The sequence below is a fragment of the Rhinolophus sinicus genome, linkage group LG18, assembly GCF_036562045.2.
Source record: "Rhinolophus sinicus isolate RSC01 linkage group LG18, ASM3656204v1, whole genome shotgun sequence".
Classification (NCBI taxonomy): Eukaryota; Metazoa; Chordata; class Mammalia; order Chiroptera; family Rhinolophidae; genus Rhinolophus; species Rhinolophus sinicus.
Genome location: NC_133767.1, coordinates 3,467,147 through 3,487,209, shown reverse-complemented (window position 1 = coordinate 3,487,209; position 20,063 = coordinate 3,467,147). Strand labels below are relative to the sequence as shown.

At 47.4% G+C, this 20,063-nt stretch overlaps 1 protein-coding gene across 4 annotated transcripts in view; it reads left to right on the top strand.

The window, feature by feature from the left end:
• TMC5 (transmembrane channel like 5) overlaps positions 1–16,613 on the top strand; it is a 53,703-nt gene extending 37,090 nt beyond the window's left edge. For 3 of the 4 annotated variants that reach the window (XM_074322649.1, XM_074322650.1, XM_074322651.1), the window contains 12 exons: positions 1,073–1,228; positions 3,761–3,912; positions 4,345–4,423; positions 5,194–5,291; positions 7,029–7,124; positions 9,814–9,889; positions 10,078–10,211; positions 11,987–12,160; positions 13,253–13,331; positions 14,368–14,472; positions 14,903–15,047; positions 15,779–16,613. In XM_074322649.1, coding sequence (XP_074178750.1) covers positions 1,073–1,228; positions 3,761–3,912; positions 4,345–4,423; positions 5,194–5,291; positions 7,029–7,124; positions 9,814–9,889; positions 10,078–10,211; positions 11,987–12,160; positions 13,253–13,331; positions 14,368–14,472; positions 14,903–15,047; positions 15,779–15,834 — 1,350 coding nt within the window. In that variant the 3' untranslated portion in view covers positions 15,835–16,613. The remainder of the gene's footprint in view (positions 1–1,072; positions 1,229–3,760; positions 3,913–4,344; positions 4,424–5,193; positions 5,292–7,028; positions 7,125–9,813; positions 9,890–10,077; positions 10,212–11,986; positions 12,161–13,252; positions 13,332–14,367; positions 14,473–14,902; positions 15,048–15,778) is intronic. The other variant, XM_019753068.2, reaches the window with a different exon arrangement.
• The last annotated feature ends 3,450 nt before the right edge of the window (positions 16,614–20,063 follow it).

Here is a 20,063-nt window from a genome sequence, read left to right as displayed (position 1 = left end):
CACCCATGAGATTGGCAAAAACAAAACAAAACAAACAAAAAAACCCCAAAACCCAGAAAAAATACAATGCCCGGTGCTTGTGATGGTGTAGGGAAATGGACATTTTTCACATGCTATGGCTGGCTTTGTAATTAGTACAAGCTTACTGGAAGGCAGGGTAGCAATTAATAGCAAAATGTTAACTGTAAATATTTCTTGACCTCATAGTTCCAGGTTTAAATTTTTATCCAGTGGTTTTCAACCCAGGCCAAGTTGCCGCTCAGGAGACATGTGACAGTCTCAACAGCTTTAAAAAAAATTTTTTTTATTGGGGAACATTGGGGAACAGTTTATTTTTCCAGGATGTCAAGATATTGTTTTTTCAATTTAGTTATGGGGGGCATAACTCACTGGCCAATGTAGGACTCGAACCAGTGACCTTGGTGCTATGAGCACTTCACTCCAGCCACTGAGCCAATTGGCTGCCCACCGGTGGCCAAGCTCCAAGCTCAAGCTGTTGCTTCTCCCTGGTCCATGTGGGACTCGAACCAGTGAATGTCTGGAGACTTTGAAGGTTGTTACCAAATTGAGGAGGGGGTGTTTCTGGCATCTCGTGGGTAGATGCAGCTAAATATCCTGCAATGCACAGGACAGCTGCCGCAACAGAGAACTATCTGGCCCCACATGTCAATCATGCTGAGGCTGAGAAACCCTGGTCTGCAGAAAAGTCTTATTAAAAAGAAAGAGCAAGCAGAGTGTATAAACCAAGAGGCCTTGTTACAAGGACTGTGGATGTTAAGTTCTTAAATTCAAGAGTTTCATGACCTCAATGTACTTTCCTCAGTCCCAATCTGTTGGTCCTCTCTGTTCTAAGATAGAGAAGGCGTTTGGGGCAGTGATGGGGGTTCTTGCCCATTTGAGCTTTTCCCAGGGGTCTCCCATAATCCAGAATCATCGTGGACTGTCCCCCTCTCTCGCCTGTGGATTTGGGGTGCGTTTGTGTCTCTGGGAGTGGAGAGTATTCACGTGGGGGGAGGTCTTTGCTAACAGTGGGGAGGGGTCTGTGGGCCAACGTGACTTCTTGTGTTGATAGGAGAACCTGTCAGAAATCCGTCAGGAGAATGTCAAGTTGACGCTCAGTCAGCGGCTGACCCGCTGGTCTACTCACCTGGCAGCCTGGGTTGTCTCCACCGGCATGGCCATTGCCTGCTGTGTGGCTGTTTATTACCTGGCTGAGAACAACACAGAGGTAGGTAACCAGAGAGGCAGGAGGACCGGGACCAGAGTCCAGAGAACCAGGTGAAGGGACGGGATGCTGGAGCGGCGAGCGGAGTAGAGGCCGCTACTCAAACCGGCTTCGTGGCCAGTGGCGTCGGCATCTGCTGGAAACGTGTTAGCAAATGCAAAACTCAGGTCCCCCTTCTGGGTCCATGGACTCAGAATCTGTGTCTTAATAACGTCCCTAGGTGATGTGTGTGCACATCTTAGAGTGACAAGCTGTGCGCTGACGGAGAGATGGCAACTTTGGCCGCAGACCTGGGACCAAGTTCCTGTTTCTTCCTGTATTATGATAACCCTAATGCCCCCCACAGCTGCTGACCCTTCACAGACACTCAATACATGTTGTGATCTGATGGACTCTGGCAAGTGATGTGCTCTTTCCAAGTCCCAAATTCCTCACCTGTGAAATGGAAACAGTCACCCCTGGCTTTGTAGGGGTGTGGTCATGGCCAAGTTATGCAGAGGGTTCACTTAGTGCCTGGTTCTGTGGGTGACGAGGGAATGTTAGTTAGTTGTTGTTTCTTTTAATGATATGAACTCTGAGATTAATTAGCTGGGTGGCAAAGTACTGTTTTTCCGTAGGTTTCATGGGGCTCATTGTAGCCAGTTTGCTGACCTCTAAAATTGTGGTGCAGGTTGGTCTAATGATGTCACTTTCTTTAATGGCTTCCCATTCTGCTTAATATAAAATCTACCCTTTGTGGCCTGATTGGTAGATCTTTTATGATCTGACCCCTGCCCATGTCTCTAGCCTCGGAACCCCACAACCACCCATATGCCACACCAGCAACACTGATTGGTGTGTCCATAGTTCCCTGAACATTCCATGCTTTCCCTCATCTCTAGATGGGAAACATGCAGTTCAATCTGCACCCCACCACTCACCTTTTCGCAGACTCCTCCTTTTCTGCCTCTAGATCTCATGGGTGTCACTTCCTCCAGGCAGCCTTCTCTCACCACCACCACCCTCACTAGGCTGAGTTAGGTGCTTCTTACCCTGCAGGCTTTCCTTGTACACTCATCACATGCAGCCTCAAAACACCTGTTTAGGCATCTGTTTCTAAGTCTTTCTACAAAAGACTGCAGATAAGCACCTGGCCCAATACCTGGCACATAGTAGGTGCTCAAATGGATGAATAAGTGAAGGAGAAGCCACCAAGAAAATGTGTGTGGGACCACACGACCCTCTGGGTTTGCCATTAACCATACTAAGTGTGCCCTGAAAGGGGAAGTTGGGTCCTCCGGGGCCTGGCATTGCTAACTAGGCTGGAAGCTGTGACTGGGCAGCTGTAGGTAGAAAGCAGACTCCTGAGTTTCCTCTTTACCAACAAGGTTCTCTCCAGACCCACCTGAAGTGAAGGAGGGCCGCAGAGGAGGAGAGGAGGTGGAAATGGAACCATTTCCATTGTTGGGACATCTAGTCTGTGCCAGCCAGGATCAACCCTTTCACAACCCCAGGGGTTACATTCACTGCCAAGTACAAGTTCATGTGAATGGTGCCCGCCATGGCATTTAGGGGCCAGACCTTGCCTTATGGGTCTCATTTAATTCTCACATTGTCTCTGTGGGTTACGTGACAACACCCCCATTATACAGATGGAGAACAAGAGGCTCAGAGAAGCCTTTTTTCTGTCCCTGGACCTTGCAGTTTATAAACATGGGAAGGGGGACAAAATTTCTTCTGCTGGCTCCAAAGACACTGCCAAAAATTCGAGTGGCTATACTGCCTCCAAAGATAATACCAAAAATTCGAGTGGTGCTTTCAAAACAATCCAGAAGTAGATGGAGGCAGCGTCAGGCCTGGGGCGAAAGAAGGGGGATTGTGAAATGGCAGATAAATCCACTGGACTCCTGGCAGAAGGCCAGTCCGGGCTCTACCGCGAGCCAAACACCAGGGTGTTGTGTCCACCTGAAGGCAGGGGTACCTTTTCTGATCCCACACAAAGGTGCGGCCTGGGCTAGCAGAGGCTCCCCTGCCCCTAAGTCAGCACCCAAGGGCCGGTGAAGTCTGGTGACCATGAAGCAGGCCACGCAGGAGCAGGGTGGAGAAATGCCGCAGGGTGGGCACCCTTGTTCTATGGCTTCAGTACACTCAAGCTTTTGCTCCAGCAGCGGGGGAGCTCACTGGCATTGACCCAGACCTCTTGCAAGGAAAGGAAGGTCACGGAATGGTTGTTTGAGTTCAGTCTCCTGAGTCAGATAGACCTGGGTTCACTCTGCCACTTTCTGGCTGGGTGACGCTGGGCAAGCATCTTCACCTCTCTGTGCCTTGGTTTGTGTGTCTGTGACATCTGTCAATACACCTCTGCTGGGCTGCAGTGACGATGAAGTCATGTGGGTGATGCTTGGCCCAGGGTAAGTGCCCCATAACCACTCGCTTAACACGTAACCGCAGAGCGGCTACTTGTGGGGCTTTCCCATCGTGAGGAGTCTTGTGAGCGAGGAGAGAGGGGTCCGGTGTGCAGTGGGCATCTCAAGTCTCTCCCTTCATCCCCTGCAGTTCCTGGAGAGCCACAAGGACCCCGGGGCGGTGCTGTTGCTGCCTTTCGTCGTTTCCTGCATCAACCTGGCTGTGCCACGCTTCTACTCCGCGTTCAGGCTGGTGGAACAGTACGAGATGCCACAGCATGAAGTCAGCGTGCTTCTGATCCGGTACATGTGTCTGGTCCTCCCAGCGCCCGTTTCCCCATGTTCACCAGCAGAGATGGGCACGGAGTTAGAAATGGCGCTGCTCATGCTGCATGTCCATCGTACATTGGCGGGGGGATTGCTCGTGTTAGTCATGCATGGATCCAGGCTGACAGAGCAGCGACCACCTTGAATATCGCTGGTGGCCATTCCAGAGGGAAGACTGAGTTCTGGCGGGTCTCATGGGCACTTAAATGCTCCAGCCTAGAAGTGACGCAGCGTGACATACATCACTTCTGCTCACAGCTCATTTGCCAGAAGTAGCTAGATGGCCCCACTCATCCATCGGGGGGCAGGAATTTCCATGTTACTATGTGCTCAGGAGGAAATACTGGCAAACAGCACTGATGACTGCCACAGAAGGTAACGGCAGTTGTTTTCTCTCCTATTATTTAGAAACATCTTTCTGAAAATGTCAATCATTGGAATTCTTTGTTACTATTGGCTCAGCATCGTGGCTCTAACTGGTGAAAAGGTGAGATATCTGTGCTGTTCTGCCTGAAATTTGGGTTCTTACACTTTGACCACCAGGGAGGAAGTGAGTTTCTCAAGTTTCTTGAGAGTTTCTGCTCATGATATGAAAGCAAATATCATGCTGTTCCATCCATCCATCCATCCATCCATCCATCCATCCATCCATCCATCCATCCATCCATCTATCCATCCTCGGGCTATGCTCCCAAAACTTTTCTTCCCTCATTCAGTCAAATCTAAAAGCTCCCAGTTTATCAGCTCACAGCCCTAATTTTCTGACCACCAGTTTCATAAAGTGACTAATTCAAGCTTCCAGTATGTATTAGCCTGTTAAACCTCTAAGCCACTTTCTTGGCCAAGCAGTTACTGATTTTTCATAAGGCTAACAACCAAAAAGTGGAGGCATTGTTAACCATCGATGCCTCCAGCTCTCCCAAAGAAACTGATTAGTCCTGGCTGAGAAATGAGATCCAGAGAGCATAGGACAGAGCTGAAAAGTGTTAAAAGAGAGAAAAGGGAAAGTTTGGGTGCATATGGAGGGCAGGCCTTAATGGGGGAATAAGGAACACAGTAAAGGAATAAACACCCTGAAAACAAGTTTGGCCTAATGATGCATTTCTGCTAAGAGTGGGTCTGTTTCCTGGGGACCTGGGGACTTGGTCAGGCTGAACCACCAGCCATGTCGTCATGAGTATAGGGTGCCAGGAACAGATGGACATTGAGAGGTGGCAGCGGTGCCTTCCCACAGCCTGGCTCTTGTTTCCCTTCCAGTGTTGGGAAACCCTCATTGGCCAGGAAATCTACCGTCTCCTTCTGATGGATTTCGTGTTCTCTTTAGCTGATTCCCTTCTGGGGGAGTTCCTGAGGAGGTAAATATTTGTCTGTCTTAAGTAATTAGTACCTGGAGTTGTAATCTGAGCCAGTGTCTTGACTGAGCATGTAGCATGGGTCCCTCACTTCTTTAAGTGTGCTTTGTTCTAAAGCTGCCTACAGCCCTTCGGGATATTGGGGTTTTTCTTTCTAAATTAACCGAAACTTCATCTTGAAATTTTAGGACTGAGAACTTCAGATCCTGTTGTCAAAGTTCATTTGGTTCAGTTGGCCCTTTCCAACTTTCTCTTACAAAAATGTTCTAGGGCCAGCCCGGTGGCTCAGGTGGTTGGAGCGCCATGCTCCTAACCTAGGTCTCTGGTTCGATTCCCACATGGGCCAGTGAGCTGCGCCCTCTACAGCTAAGATTGTGAACAACAGCTCTCCCTGGAGCTGTGCTGCCATGAGCAACCGGAGGTTGGTGTGAGATGCTGTGGGCTGCTGTGAGCTGCAAACCGACGACTGACGACCAACTGCCTCAGCCGAGGGGGAGCACAAGGCTCATAATACCACATGGGCCAGGGAGCTGTGTCCTACACAGCTAGACTGAGAAACAACGGCTTGAACCGGAGTGGGGGGCGGGGGAGGCGTATGAACAGGGGGGGAAATGTTCTAGGATAAGACACAAAAACTGAGAGCCATTTGCGATCTTACCCACCGTAGATACATTTAATATTCTAATATATATTCCTCCACATTTTTCTATGCACAGACTGCTGTGTGTATGTGTGTGTGTGTGTGTATGTGTGTGTGTGTGTGTGTGTGTGTGTACTATATAATTTTTAAAGACAAAAATGGGGTCACACTGCAACAGCATGTGGAGTTTGCTCTTACTCATCTCATCGTTATAGCTTGGTACCTTTCCATGCCAGAATATATAGATTTATCTCATGATTCATGTAATTGTACTAATTTTTGTACAATTGTACAGTTAATGTCCTAACTTTCATTTTAGCCCCCAGCTGTGCAGAATTGAGGCAGTGCCCTCATGGGCCCATGTGGAGTCCTCTTTTATTTATGTATTCCTTTTTTACTGATACGGTGACCATCTCACGCCTTACAGACATTTGCACATTCCTCCAAGATGCCCTAGTGATGAGATGGCATGACACAATGCTGATTCTTCCCCCAGTGGGTAGGGTGAATGCCCAAATTCCTCACTCAGTCTCCCCAAACTCAGTTTTAGTTCAGCCTCTGTCTGTGATCTGGACATAAAGATGAGAAGTTTTTCTTTTCTTTTTTATTTTTTTGACAGCAATTTTTATTGGCAACTCCTCTGTAGGAGGAAATAAAAGCGGTCTCAAGTTTCAAGAGTAAATGTAGACCTGGGTTTCCTCCTTGTGGATTTAGAAATAGGGAAACACTGATGCAATAGCAGTAATCAAAAATTGGAAAAAATTTACTTTATTTAGATTGGGAGGGTCTGAATTTATTTGCTCATGAAAAAGTGGTTTAAGAAACTAAGAGTTGTACATGGGATAATTTAAATGATAAGGTAACAAGTGTTCTCTAGAATTTTTTTAAACCATGTTAACCATAGCCCTTCATTTGAACGCGTTGTGTTACTTCCGTTTTCCCTCAATTCCCTCAATTCTTTCTTGCAAAACACGCTTATACGGAACTTTTCAGAAGTTGGTAAGGGGCCTTGGAAGTTTACGCCACACTGGGAGGTTGTGGGAACTCTTTTAAAGGAGGAAGTTGATGGTTTGGGTACTAAACTCTGTATGTTTTTACAGAATCATTGGGATGAAGTTCATCACAAGCCTTGGCTTACCAGAGTTCGACATTGCCAGGAATGTCCTAGAACTGATCTACGCCCAGACGCTGGTGTGGTAAGTTCAAGACTGCATTGCGCCCGGTGGATCCCACCTGACTTGGAGTTTTGGTGACAAGCCCCCGACATCTGTTGTTGTCAAAGCTGCATGGGCGATACCACTGCCGGCCACACACTTATGTCCCTTTTCCTTATGAGGACTTCAGGCAAGAATAAGTGTAAAGCAGGGCTCCCAACTGGGAGGCCCCCAGGCCGGATCCAGCCTGCAGCAGTGTTTGGCTCATCCCCACGGTGCTTTCTCTAAACATTTGAATTAACCACCACTATTTAAAAATCAGAGATGCCACATAAAATTTTAAAATTCTGGCTTCTCTGCAGCAAAAGGAAAGATCTAGACCATCTCGCATTGTGGTAACAGTTGGTTGGGTCCTTGAGCAGGGCCGACGTCCTCAGCTGGCCGGTCTCCACCTTGACCTATTTTTTCTGCAACACACATTTGCCACTTCATGTTGCCCTTATGCTGTTAGTCTTCTCCTGGTAGAAAAGTTTTACTTTCTAATCACATCTCAACAGAAGTGGGAAAATGAAGACAGGCAGAGAGGGCCGTTTATTTCTACCTGGCCTGTTTCACTCACCGATATAATACCTGATGGGGTCTGCGACCTGTTTTAGCAACTGTGTGTGTGCATGTGTGTGTGCAACGCGTGTGTGTTTTGGGAATAGCCAGCTAGTTACATCATATTTTTGACCGGCTCACCTAGAAACCCAAGCCAATAGCCAGTGACCATTTTATTTATTTATTTTAACACGATGCAATTAAGGCCAAAATTCTGCAGGGTGGATTACATCCCCTGATTCAATCTGTTGGGAATTTGATAATTTGAAAGTAAAGGCCTTGGAGTTGGATAGACTTGGATTCTGGGGCTGGCTCTGACACTGAGATCACTGAGCTTCTCTGGGCCTCAGTCTCCTCATCTGTAAAACACACATAATACCAACTGCCTTCCAATAGTGTTCAGGGTTAAGTCAGATGCTGTATGAAAACTGTTGCCATCGCTAATAGGCCATACAACTGTAAAACGTTCTCTTTTCCAGCTCTTGAAAGTTTCCCTGGGTGATTTGGCTATCTGCAAATAACTCATGTCAGTGAATTTATTTTTAGAGGTAGTGAAAACTTTTTCTTTGTGTGGTTTAGAGGGATGCATGTACACACTGCCAGGTAACACCTCCTAGCGACTGGACAGCTTCCAGAAGCCTTTCACCCATATTATGTCAGCCAGTGGGATGGACGCCTTGGGGCAAGTTACTCAACTCTCTCTAAACAGTTTTCTAATCTGTTCAAGGGAGAGATTGTAGTACCCACTGCACAGGTTTAGATGAGGATGAAATGAGAACCGTATGTACGAAGGCTCAGTGGGGACCCGACTCAGGAATGTTTTATGAGTGGGGGGAAAGTCACAATCTGAGATGGCCATTGTTACTTCTGGGCCTTGAAGGTTTTTGTGAATAAAGCATCACATTTCTTTTCCTTTCTCTGGGGCAATTATAGATTTAACCTCTGAGAGTATTGTCTTTGGTGAGCTTTTAAAGAAGGTAATATAAAGACAGAAATGGAGTGATGTTATGGCTGACGGTAGAGATGAGGTGAGGAAAGGGTTTCCCAAACTTCAGTCTTTTGTACACCTGTCTGCCTATTTTTAGCATAGCTACGTATCGCCTGTATTCTTTTTAACCAAATAGTATCTTTAAATTATTTGCCTTTTTTTTAAAACCTTAAACACATTTTAAAGGAGTCTTTATTTTACAAATGGGAAACCAGTGTCAGTTGACAGACATTGCGAGTAACTTGAAAAATAAAATCAGTCCCATCTTAAGCAGTCATTAAATTCTAGCGAGACACTGCTGTCTGGCAAGACTCCCAGTGTAAAGCCTGCTGCTTTCTTCAAAAAATGGGAGGTTGGCAAGGGTTAGGGGTACAAGACATGCTAGCACCAAACTGAGCTCTTCCTGTGGGCTCAGGGGCACTGAGCAGAGTTGAAGAAGGAAAGCCCTCTCACGTGTAGCTCAGTGCAGTTTAATGCCCATTTGTGCAAGACCTCAGACCTTCTAGAATACGATGGAGAAAAGAGGGAGACATGTCCCACGTTTGGGACAACTCGCTTGGGGATTGCCGATGGCCATCCGGTGGTTTAGTGGCTGCGTGGGTGGGTTCTCTGTAAATTCTCTTTTCCGGAGCTGGGAAGAGGGCAGCCGTGGACACTGGGTATGGTGGGGATTCGCCTGGTTTGCAGTGATGGCAGCTGTCTCCCTCCTAAGTTGTTTATTAGGCTTCCATAATGAAGAGCCACAGACTAGGCAGTTTACACCACACACACGTATTTCCTCACAGCTCTGGAAGCCAGACGTCTAACATCAAGGTGTGGGCAGACTTAGTTTCTCTCCCCTTGGCTCACAGATGGCCGTCTTCTCCCCGTGTCCTCGCATGGCCTTCCCTCTGTGTGTCTGTGTCCTAATCGCCTCTTCTTTGATGAGGATTGGATTGACCGCCTTTTACCTTATTCACCTCTATAAAGGCTCCATCTCTAAATAAAGTCACATTCTGAGGCCCTGGGGTTAGGACTTCAGCATACGGATTTAGGGGGGGACCTGACATAGCCCATAACACCCTCTTCCCCTTCCCCTCACACCCCATGTCTGCCCCCACTCCCGTGTCTCCCCCGATTTCTGACACTTTCTCTCCTTCGTAGGATTGGAACCTTCTTTTGCCCTCTGCTGCCTTTTATCCAAATGATTACTCTTTCCATCATGTTTTACGTCAAAAATGTGAGTCAGTGCAAAGTTGGAACCAATCAGCTTTGCTCAGTGACATGTGACCAAGTGGTGGTTGGAATTGGGGGAGGGGGGAGGGTATCAGGAGACTGGTCCTGCCTGGGGTCTGTCCGGCCTGCCCCTCTGGCCTGCCCCTCTGGCCGCAGATCACCGATGGGAGGTGGCCACTCCTCTGTCGTCAGGTCAGCCTGATGATGAACTTCCAGCCTCCGAGCAAAGCCTGGCGGGCCTCGCAGATGATGACTTGCTTCATCTTCGTGCTCTTTTTCCCGTCCTTCACCAGCGTCCTCTGTACCCTGGCCATCACCATCTGGAGGTAGGAGATGGCAGCCTCTGGGGGGAGGTCTTAGAGATGGGGGTAGGGGAGTGTTTCCCAGAGTAGGTTTCGTTATTATTCAGGAGACGATGGCCATTGAAAAGATGCTTTGTTATACTCCCAGATCCCAAAGAAAGGGGGCCACACCAAACCACGCCTTGGGTGGAAGGTACACGTTCAGGCACCAGGGTGGGTCCAGAGGCAGAGGGAGTGAGGCGAAAATGCAGACAAGAGCCTTTATTGTGGTTTCCATGGGAGGGGATGGACAAGGCAGGGTAAGCAGGCTCAGGATTGGCCAGTTTGAATCCTTTCAGCGGGATGGCTCTGGGGCCTTGGTGCTCTCTGGAGTTGCCTGATACCTGGCCCAGGGGTGATTAGGGCAGGAGAATAGTGGCCCAATAGTGTGAGAGCTGATAGAGGAGGTGGGGCTGGGAGGCGGACTGGATGGGTTCGTTTGTCTGTGAAGGACTTGCTTTGTCAGCTAGCCCTGGGAAGCAAGGGCAGTCTCTCCAGGGTCCATACGGTCCCAGAGGTCAAACCATCAGACTAAATAGACATGCTTAACACAACGTTTAAGCCAAGTTCCCTTGGTAACCAACAGACGCTACAAGCAAGAGAGGGACTGTATCCTCGTTAGGTGCCCACAGCCGTGACTGGCATAGCCTCCTCACTTCCCCGAGAATGGGGAGAGGCCCGTTTCTCCACCTGGAGAACAGAACTTCATCTAAACGAACTAAAAGGTCCTGTCTAATCAGACTCCCTCCTATCTCTGCCTCCCCCTCCCACCTGCCTCCATCTTACACCAGGCCCAGAGCTCCAGCTCCGTTTCTGGGACCGTGAGAAACCCTCCCCTGCAGGGTGTCTCCACTGTTTGAGGTGCTCTTTCATTCTCTTTGCTTGACAGCCTTCTTTGCACCCTCTGGTTCTCAGCTCAGAAGCCATCTCCGAGCTCTGACCTTTACGACCCTCCTTGTCTGTTGTCAGTTCCACCTCTACTCTCGCAGGGCACTTTCTTCTTCTCATTCCATAGTTCAAAGTCAGAAATGCCTTAGAGTGAATCTGTTTGATTGTTTACTTGCCGGTTGCCATCTTTCCCCGAAGAACAGAAACTGCAGACGGCAGGTACCCCGTCTGTCTTGTTTACTATGGAATCTTCAGGGCTTCCTATCTAGCATAGTACCTGGTCTGAGTGCAGGAAATCCTTGTAGAATGAATAAATGGATGAGGGAACAAACAAACAACTAAGGAAGCTGACTTTTAGGTTACATGTGGAACTGGGACCATCAGCAGTTCAAGTGGCTTCAGGACAGGCCACTCTGTTGTTTCACGATGTCCTGCTACTCTCTTATCTGTCTGGTCCTAACTAGCCCCTGTTGTCCTCTGGTTTCTGCTTGTTCGTAACAACTGACGGTGCACGGCCATCCTTGACATAGCTTCAGCTCCCATAGATTACAGGGTCCCCCCTTCCTATTCCTTAGTTCAAGTTTCCAAAAAAGAGAATCTGATCACCTCAGTTCATTTCTTTGAGCTAAGAGGCCACTGCCTGGCCTTTGGATCGGCTACCATTGGATCAGGTGACACCGCCATCCAGGACATGTGTCACGAGTGGAAAACAAACCAGCAGAGGCCGTGAGCAAGAGCCTTTCCTCCGGAAGGGTGGTGCGGGTGGCGCAGGCCAGAACTGCTGGTTCCAGGTCCAGAGTCCTGAAGGGACGCCCTGGTTCTAGAACCAACATCTCCCACGGGAAATGTTATCCTCGCCCTTGTCTCGCCAGGTTGACGCCGTCAGCTGACTGTGGCCCGTTCCGGGGTCTGCCCGTCTTCATTCAGTGCATCTACAGCTGGATCGACACCCTGAGCCACAGGCCCAGCTACCTGTGGGTGGTGTGGATCTACCAGAACCTCATTGGGAGCGTGCATTTCTTTTTCATCCTCACCCTCATTGTCCTGTAAGTGGGGTGCCTCGGGATGCTAGCGGGGTGGGGTGGGGGAGACACGTCATTAACATGGCACATGGTCAGCATGTGGGCTTCTGGTGGGAGAGCCCAGGGCTAGAGCACAGGTCCCTGTTCGGGAGGACCCTGCCTCTGCCCTGGAAGTTTTAAAAGTGATTTACTGTCTTGTTATCCGTGTGTGTGTGTGTGTGTGTGTGTGTGTGTGTGTGTTATGAAGAAGAAAGCAGGTCCTGCTCTGCCCATCTTAAGAGAGAACATGAAAATGAACTGAACAAAAACGGACATGAGAATGCTTAGGGAAATTAGACGTGTGATTCTTTCTGAGACGGATGTAGTGAAACGGGCTGGGCATTACTGATATGTAGGGTAGTGTATTTTCATTTTTAAATAGAAAAAGATCAATTTCTGAATTCTTGTGAAAAAGTGGATCTGCCAAGCCCAGGGCCCTTTCCTGCGTGAACAGTTGGCTCGCTGACCAGTGGCTGTGCCTCTGGAGAACCCCAGGCCTCATGGCATTTGAACGTGCAGCTCCTCAGGCAGGCCTGCGCTCCCCAGCGCTGGGTTGCTGTTGCCCTCTTTACAACGGGGAGTTCCCTTAGTGCCTTGCTCCTTCAAACTTCTAATTCACTTGTTGGGCACTTGTTAGAAATGCAGCCTCTCAGGCCCTACCCCAGACCTGCAGAATCAAAAGCTGCATCTTAACAAACTCCCGGGGCATTTGCACGCCATTGAAGTTTGAACAGCACCGTCCAGATTCACCAATTCTGGTTGCGTATTAGATTCATGCTCATTTTTGAAATACTGCTGTGTGGCCCCATGCCCAGAGGAGCTCAATGAATTGATCGGAGGAGACCCTTGGCCTGAGTCTTTGCTCTACCTCTCAGGTGATTCCGTGTGTAGAATGGGGAGAACCACTGATACAATGTTATTTAACCATTAACTCAACCAGACACAACTTTTCAGGAGCACAGTTGGACCAAATCCATTTGCACGCAAATATCCCAGTTCCTTCACAGCCCGTTGGAATTCAGAGCCTGCCAAACACTGGCGAAAGTGTCTGCCATGCTTTCTTTGCTTGTCTTCCAGAATCATCACCTATCTTTACTGGCAGATCACACAAGGAAGGAAGGTTATGATCAGACTGCTTCATGAACAGATCGTTAACGTGAGTTCCGTTCATTTTATAATGAAACTTCCGGACATGTTCCAAAACAGAATAGTACAATGAACCCCTACTCGCCCACCACCCAGCCCCAACAACCATCAGAGTTTGCATACTCTTATTTCATCTATACCAGCCCTTCGCTGCAGATCTCTGGGTATTTTAAAGAAAATCCTATGCATAGATTTATACTACTTTATCTGTAAAAACTTCCATATACATAAGAGACACAGACTTAAAAAAAAAAAAAAGTAACCATAATACCAAGCATCACACCTAAAAAAAAACTTAATAATTCCTTACTGTCATCTCATATTCAACCACTGGTCAGATTCCCCGCACTGTCCCATTGTCTTGAATTAGCTTATGGGTTCTTTTGACATGACTCCAGAGGTGTTTCACAGCTTCCTTGCTCTCTGGAAGGGTAAGATTTCCAGACTCATCTTGCTCATTTTCTGTCCCAGAACGGGAATCAGCCATTCCTTCAATTTAGTCAAGGGTCCTGGTAAAATGGTTTTTAGAGACCACCGTCTGGGCACAGGGACACTCACTGCTGGGCTGGTTCCCTGTTCTTCTACTGACCCGCATCATCATGGCACGAGCACTCGTGTCTAAGGGCGGGGGAAAAAAGCGGGACTCACCAGGGTTCTGTCTGCTTGAATCTTGGGGGTTTCGGGTCACTTGAGTTGGTTCTTGTATGCCACAGAGTGGGGTACAATACACCATTTGTCCTGGACCTTCAGACTGTGGCGTGTATGTTGCTTCTAGCAGCCAGGCTAGAGAAGGCTGATAATACTCAAGCCTGAGAGGAAAATTGCTTTAGAGGAGAATATTATAATTCAGAAAGGCCTTGGGGGATAGTTTGGCTTGGCTGTGAAATGTTTCTTTCATCAGGAGAAAACACGGCGGTGGTCTCCATCCAATGTCTGGGACCCTACCTGCCTAAAAAAAAAAATCACCCTTCTTTCCATCAGTTGCTTCTCAGCCCCACACCATCACTGATCTTCCCTGTCTTTGTTTTCATTTTTCTTTTCGGCAGGAGGGCAAAGATAAAATGTTCCTGATAGAAAAGTTGACGAAGCTGCAGGAGGCAGAGAAGAGAGCAAACCCCAGCTCGTTGACACTAGAAAGGCAAGATGAAGAGGTGAGGACAGAGGCTGTGTTGGGGTTCTGGTGACACACACTCGCCTCCCTGTGAACAGGGCATCGGGGAAACAAAGTCACACAGGAGCACTTGACTTTCTATATTGAAACATTTCTGCATTTTGCATTTAGGAATTAGTATTCATTTAACACTTTCCATGCCGGGCCTTGCTCTGGGTGCTGGGGTTATTGTGGGGAAAAAAACAGACGCTGCTTTCATGGAGCTTGCATGTGTCCTCTCAATAACCCAATCGTGCAGAAGTCTATCCCACGGAGATAAAAAGTGCCCTGAAATCTCACCCCACTGTGTGAGTGCTTTGGTGTTTAGTGAATGAATGAAAAATGAATGGAATCACTGCCCCTAAAAAGCAAAACAAAATGTGTTTGATGTTTCTATGGCTGGTCCTTGTTTCCCATCTGTCGCCTCTTAGTTTGAAAGTCACGGGGGCTCACACATCTTACCAACTATGCAGCAGGGCCCGGGGTCCACATTATCTTCCCGTGATGAGGCCGCCTGTTTTCTTCTTTTGCAGCAGCCCAGCCCTTTGCACACCAGGGGACATGACGCCACTCATGGTGAGTGACCAAACTGGCCCAAAGACCAGATTTATCCAGATGACACACCCCAGAGAGAGGGCAGACTTGCTCACATGGCAGTTACTCATTCAATTGCCAGAACTGACCCAAGCAGGCTTGAGCACAAACCTGGGAGTAAGTCTTGCTTTAGAAGCTGGGGTTCACAATATGTCACCAGCACCTGGTTTCTTCCTGTTCAATTATTTTCCGTGTTAGCTCCTTTCTCAAAAAGGCGCTTCCTAATAATTCGGTGTAAGACTGCTTTATCGGCTTCTTCCGTCTTCTCAGATTCAAGCCTAGTGGGCAAATTTGAGAGACCCAGAATTCTCATGGTGTTTCACTGATCGGAGTAGGTGAGGGCCAGTTGCTGTGGCCAAGCAAACGTGATGATTTCATTGGTCAGATCTGAGTCCCAGACTGTACAAGACAGGTGGAACAACCATACAGACTGCAGGGACAAAGATTGGGGAAGAGTGGCTTCCTAAAGGAAACCTGTGGCTGACGCCAGAAGGGGAAGGCATGCTGGGGAGGAAACAAACAAACCCATTCGTCTTTATTGGGATAGCATTTCCTGAGAGCATCCAATGGCAGGAGTTCAAGGGGCAGCACTGAAGATTCCTGAAGAGGCAGGGAAGGCACAAGAAGCGGAGCGACACTGAAGGCCAATTTGGTCTTTCCCTGGGAGACGTGGGGCTGTGTGGGTCTGTGCTAACTTCTCTTTCCCGTGTCAGCCCCAGACCTGCGATTCAGGCGATCCGTTCAAGAAAATAATGCATCATCAGCCTGACGCTGAGTGTGGTAGCCAGACACGTATCAAAGGAGGAAAGAAGATAGAAAGGGAAGAGCTTCTTCCATGATACCTGAGCCTTTCGGCGCTTCCCGGAATTCAAACCATTTGCCAGGAGTCGAAACTGATCACAATGTAAATAACTGAGTAAAATTGGCGATTCCCTGCCGGTGTTTTACACTTGAATTGCTGATTTTTCAACAGATAGTATTTGGGATTTTCTAATGAAGACTGTTGTAATATTTTAACTAATTCGCAAAAACCTGGTAAGAGACAATGTGGGAATGATGTATTTTATCTTTAAGACATGTGCACGTGAAATATCAGCTAAGGCAAGCGGTCCAGCCTGAATAAAAATGTGATCTTCCATCAGGGCCCCGGAGCCTCTGACTTGTGAAACCTGCAATCTGTTCATGACTTTGAACTGAAAACGTCCCACGTTACCCAAAGGTGAAATACATTGGAGGTCTCGTCTACGAACTTCATTGCATGTCGAGTACATGAGTCTTTGGGGTTGGACTGGGGTTGGGGGGGAGGTGTGGACGGGAAGTCTGCCCCATGACGTTTTCTATGTGACTATCACAGTCTTATGTTGAATCAAACATAAGACCAGTGGTGATGTGTGGAATATATATATATGTGTATGTATATGTGTGTGGAATGAATACATGTGTGTATGTATATGTATACATAGGTGTATATACAGAGGGTGCCAAAAAAAGTGTGCACATTTTAAGAAAAAAAACTATTAAAATTGTAATCATACCGATAATAAATGATGAATACAAGTCACATTTGACTTCTGCAATGACAAGAGGTGCTCAAAGAGGTTCCCATCAGCGTCCAGACACTTCTGATGATGGCGAACTACTGTCTGAGTGATGCTGACCAAAGTGTCCACTGGTATACATTTTTTGGGCACCCCCAGTATATACCTGTATATGTCTGTGTGTGTGTGTGGCATTCTTCTGCAGACTTGCCACAAGATTCACAGGCATGTGACTGTTTCATAGCCTTTTCTTGTCTGATGCCCTGGCAGACAGACCACGGAGAGGAGCTCAGGTGTGGAACAGAGGGCTTCCCGCTTGCCTCAGGACCGCACCTGTCTGACATGGGTGGTGCCTCACACCTCTGTAGTGTTATCTCCCACTTTAATCACCTGGGGCTCTCGTTGAAAAACGGGTTCTAATTTGTGAGGTTGGGGAGGGGGCCTGAGAGTCTGCATTCCATCTAGTGCTGTGGGTCTGGGGACCGTGTCCTGAGTAGGACGGATTTCGAGCCCCTCCACTTTATTCCTTCTTTTCATCTTTATAGCGGTATTATCACTGTTCACATGTCTTTTGAAACACACTTCCACTTTTCTCATTTGAACCTCGTAACGGTATCGCTAGAAGATCATTAGTGTAAACATCATGATCTCCATTTGATAGATGACGAAAACTTAGGCACACACGGGTCAAGTGGTTTGTTGAAGGTCGTACAGCTAACTGGTGGCAGAACCGGAGCCATTGGGTTTTCTTTGGCTGAGTGGTTCTCAATCTGTGTATTTATCAGAACTGCCTGGAGGCCTTGTTAAAACAGGTGCTGTTTAGGACTCAGTAAGTTTGGGATGGGCACTGAGAATTTGCATTTCTAACAAGTTCTCTCTTACACGTGTCTCAGGGACATCCCTTGAAAACCACCAGGCCTGGCTGCTATCGTGTTTCCCCGAAAATAAGACCTAATCGGACCATCATCTCTAATGCATCTTTTGGAGCAAAAACTAATATAAGTCCCGGTCTTATGTTAGATAAGACCGGGTCTTATATTACAGTAAAATAAGACCGGGTCTTATATTAATTTTTGCTCCAAAAGACGCATTAGAGCTGATGGTCTGGCTAGGTCTTATTTTCAGGAAACACGGTAGCTGGTATCCAGCCTCTTAACACGTAATGCTCTGTAGGTCGTTCGATTTGGAGCATCATGTTAAGTTTGGTAATAGAACACAGAAAGTCATAATCTTCAGTATTTTTAATCAAAGAAACCAAATCCCCTTACCCCTGCAGTAACCATTACTCCAGCTAAGGGTAGGAGTGGATGTTTGGACACTTCACCACTCACACCCTTCCTGTTCTCCACAAAGCTGTGGTTTACTGTCCTGTTGAAGCACTAGACCGACTTTAGGAAATAGTGTCATTTAATCTAGAAATTTGCATCCAATACAAACAGAGTATTTATGGCATGGTGAAATTCTTGATTGCCAATAGTAGTCTCCAAATAAGAAAGTGAGAATTGTTTAATCAAGTAAGTAGTGGATTTCTTAAGCCTTTTGAGATAGCCCTTTGATGGTGTGTCTCCAGCATCCAACGAGCGTCAGAGGATGTGACATTTTCCTGTATTGACGGTCTTGGGAAAAATGCTACTTGTCATGACTTTGGATGGCCCCTTGATACTGCTGAATCCTGAATCATTTATCTATAGTCCCAAAGTTTCATCTCACTCTAGATCTGTATCTCATTTCCTTAAGGAAGCTTCCACTGATATCGCACAATTCATTCCTTCAACAAACATTTATTGAGCAACCACTGTGTGACTGGTCTGGACCAGACATGCTAAGCAGGGTTTAGGGTACAGGCTCTGGAATTGTATCATCGGGGCCTGAGTCTGAATCCTATTACTGTTGTGTGACTTTAGGCAAGTTACTTAACTTTCCTTGCTTGGGTTTCCTTCAGTATCAAATGGGATTATAATGGTACCTACCTCACGGTGTTGCTGCAAACACATGGAAAGCGTTTGAAAGTGTCTACTTATTAACGACACTAGTTATTAACAAGCATTTTACCTGTCCTTTCATTTCTTCACAGCCACCCTCTGGGGCAGTACTCATGCTGCCCCTATTTTACGGATGAATTAAGTAACTTACCCAAGGTCATACACATGGGAAACTATAGATCAGGAAATCGGATTTAGCTTTCTCTGATCCCAAGTGCTGTTTTTTTAACCCCTATGCTAAGCCTTTCAAGTGTTTAACAGTACTTGTTAACACCCCCTTTCTTCATCCAAATTCTCCATTCTTCAAGGCCTGGACCTCTTTAGCATAGGATCTAAATCCTTAACTGGATATGGCTGAGTCAGGAGCCAAAAAAGGCTCCTGGGACAAAGGTGGAGACGGCAACTGGCTCTCACCAGCTCTTCACAGAACAGAAGGGATGTTGTTAACTCTTCTGCCCCCAAGAGAATTCCTTTCCTGCCAATTGACCTGCACTCTGAAGGTATGTCAAAGGGGGAATCAGTCTACAGACTTTTTGGGGTCAGTTTCTCCTGTCAGTCTAGGCGTAAGGTGGCAGGGAAGTACATGAAGTTTAGATAATGCTCCATTCATTGAATAAATCTTTCTCTGATTTTAAAATTCAAGAAAATTTTGTAAATGTTGATTGACAATGTCACAAGCCCCATTGATATGCTCCTGCCAACCCCAACTGTCGCTAAAGCCAGTTTGTTTCCTAGTGGCATCAGCTGTGTGGCCTGGGGGCCCGCCTGGTGCGTGAGGCCGATGGAGACGCCTTGGGACTCGGGAGCCAAGTCCTGACTAAGCTGTGGGGCCGTGATCAGGCTGCAGGTGGGGCTGAAAAGTGGGAGGGAGAGCGGCCGGCTAGAGAAAGACAGCTTTGCAATTTGTAAAGACTCGACTTCATGTCAAATGTTGCTGTTTCACAATAAGACCCCAGAAAGCTTGTGGGAAGGGGCTGGGGATCAAGGGCTTTATAAAGGCAGATGGGCGGTTAGGAGCAGGGGCTGTCGGACCAACTCGGATGCGAATCCCAGTGGGGTGGTTAAGAACAAGGCGTGTGAAATCCCACTTGCACCAGGGAATTTGAGACCTCGAGTAAGTGACTATCAGTTTGCAGCTTCACATCAGTAAAGAGAACAATTCCTCTGTAAGATTTTTGTGAGAATTAAGATAAAGCATTAAACCACCAGAGTTGCTGGCAAATAGTAAATAAGAAGACTGTTGTGAGATCAGGCAGGCTCTGCTATGTCACCAGCTGGGTTATTTCTGAGGAAGACCCTACCATTCCATCGGTTTGTTTTCTCATTGGTAAAATGAGGATAAGCCTCGATGTCCTTGGAAGTTTCTTCTGGTTCTACTTGGCTATGGTCTCCTCTTGTAGAGTCGCCTGAAAGAGTGCAATTCCCGAGTGGTGTGTAGCTTATATTCCTTGTCTTAAGATAGGCTGCTCAGCACGCAG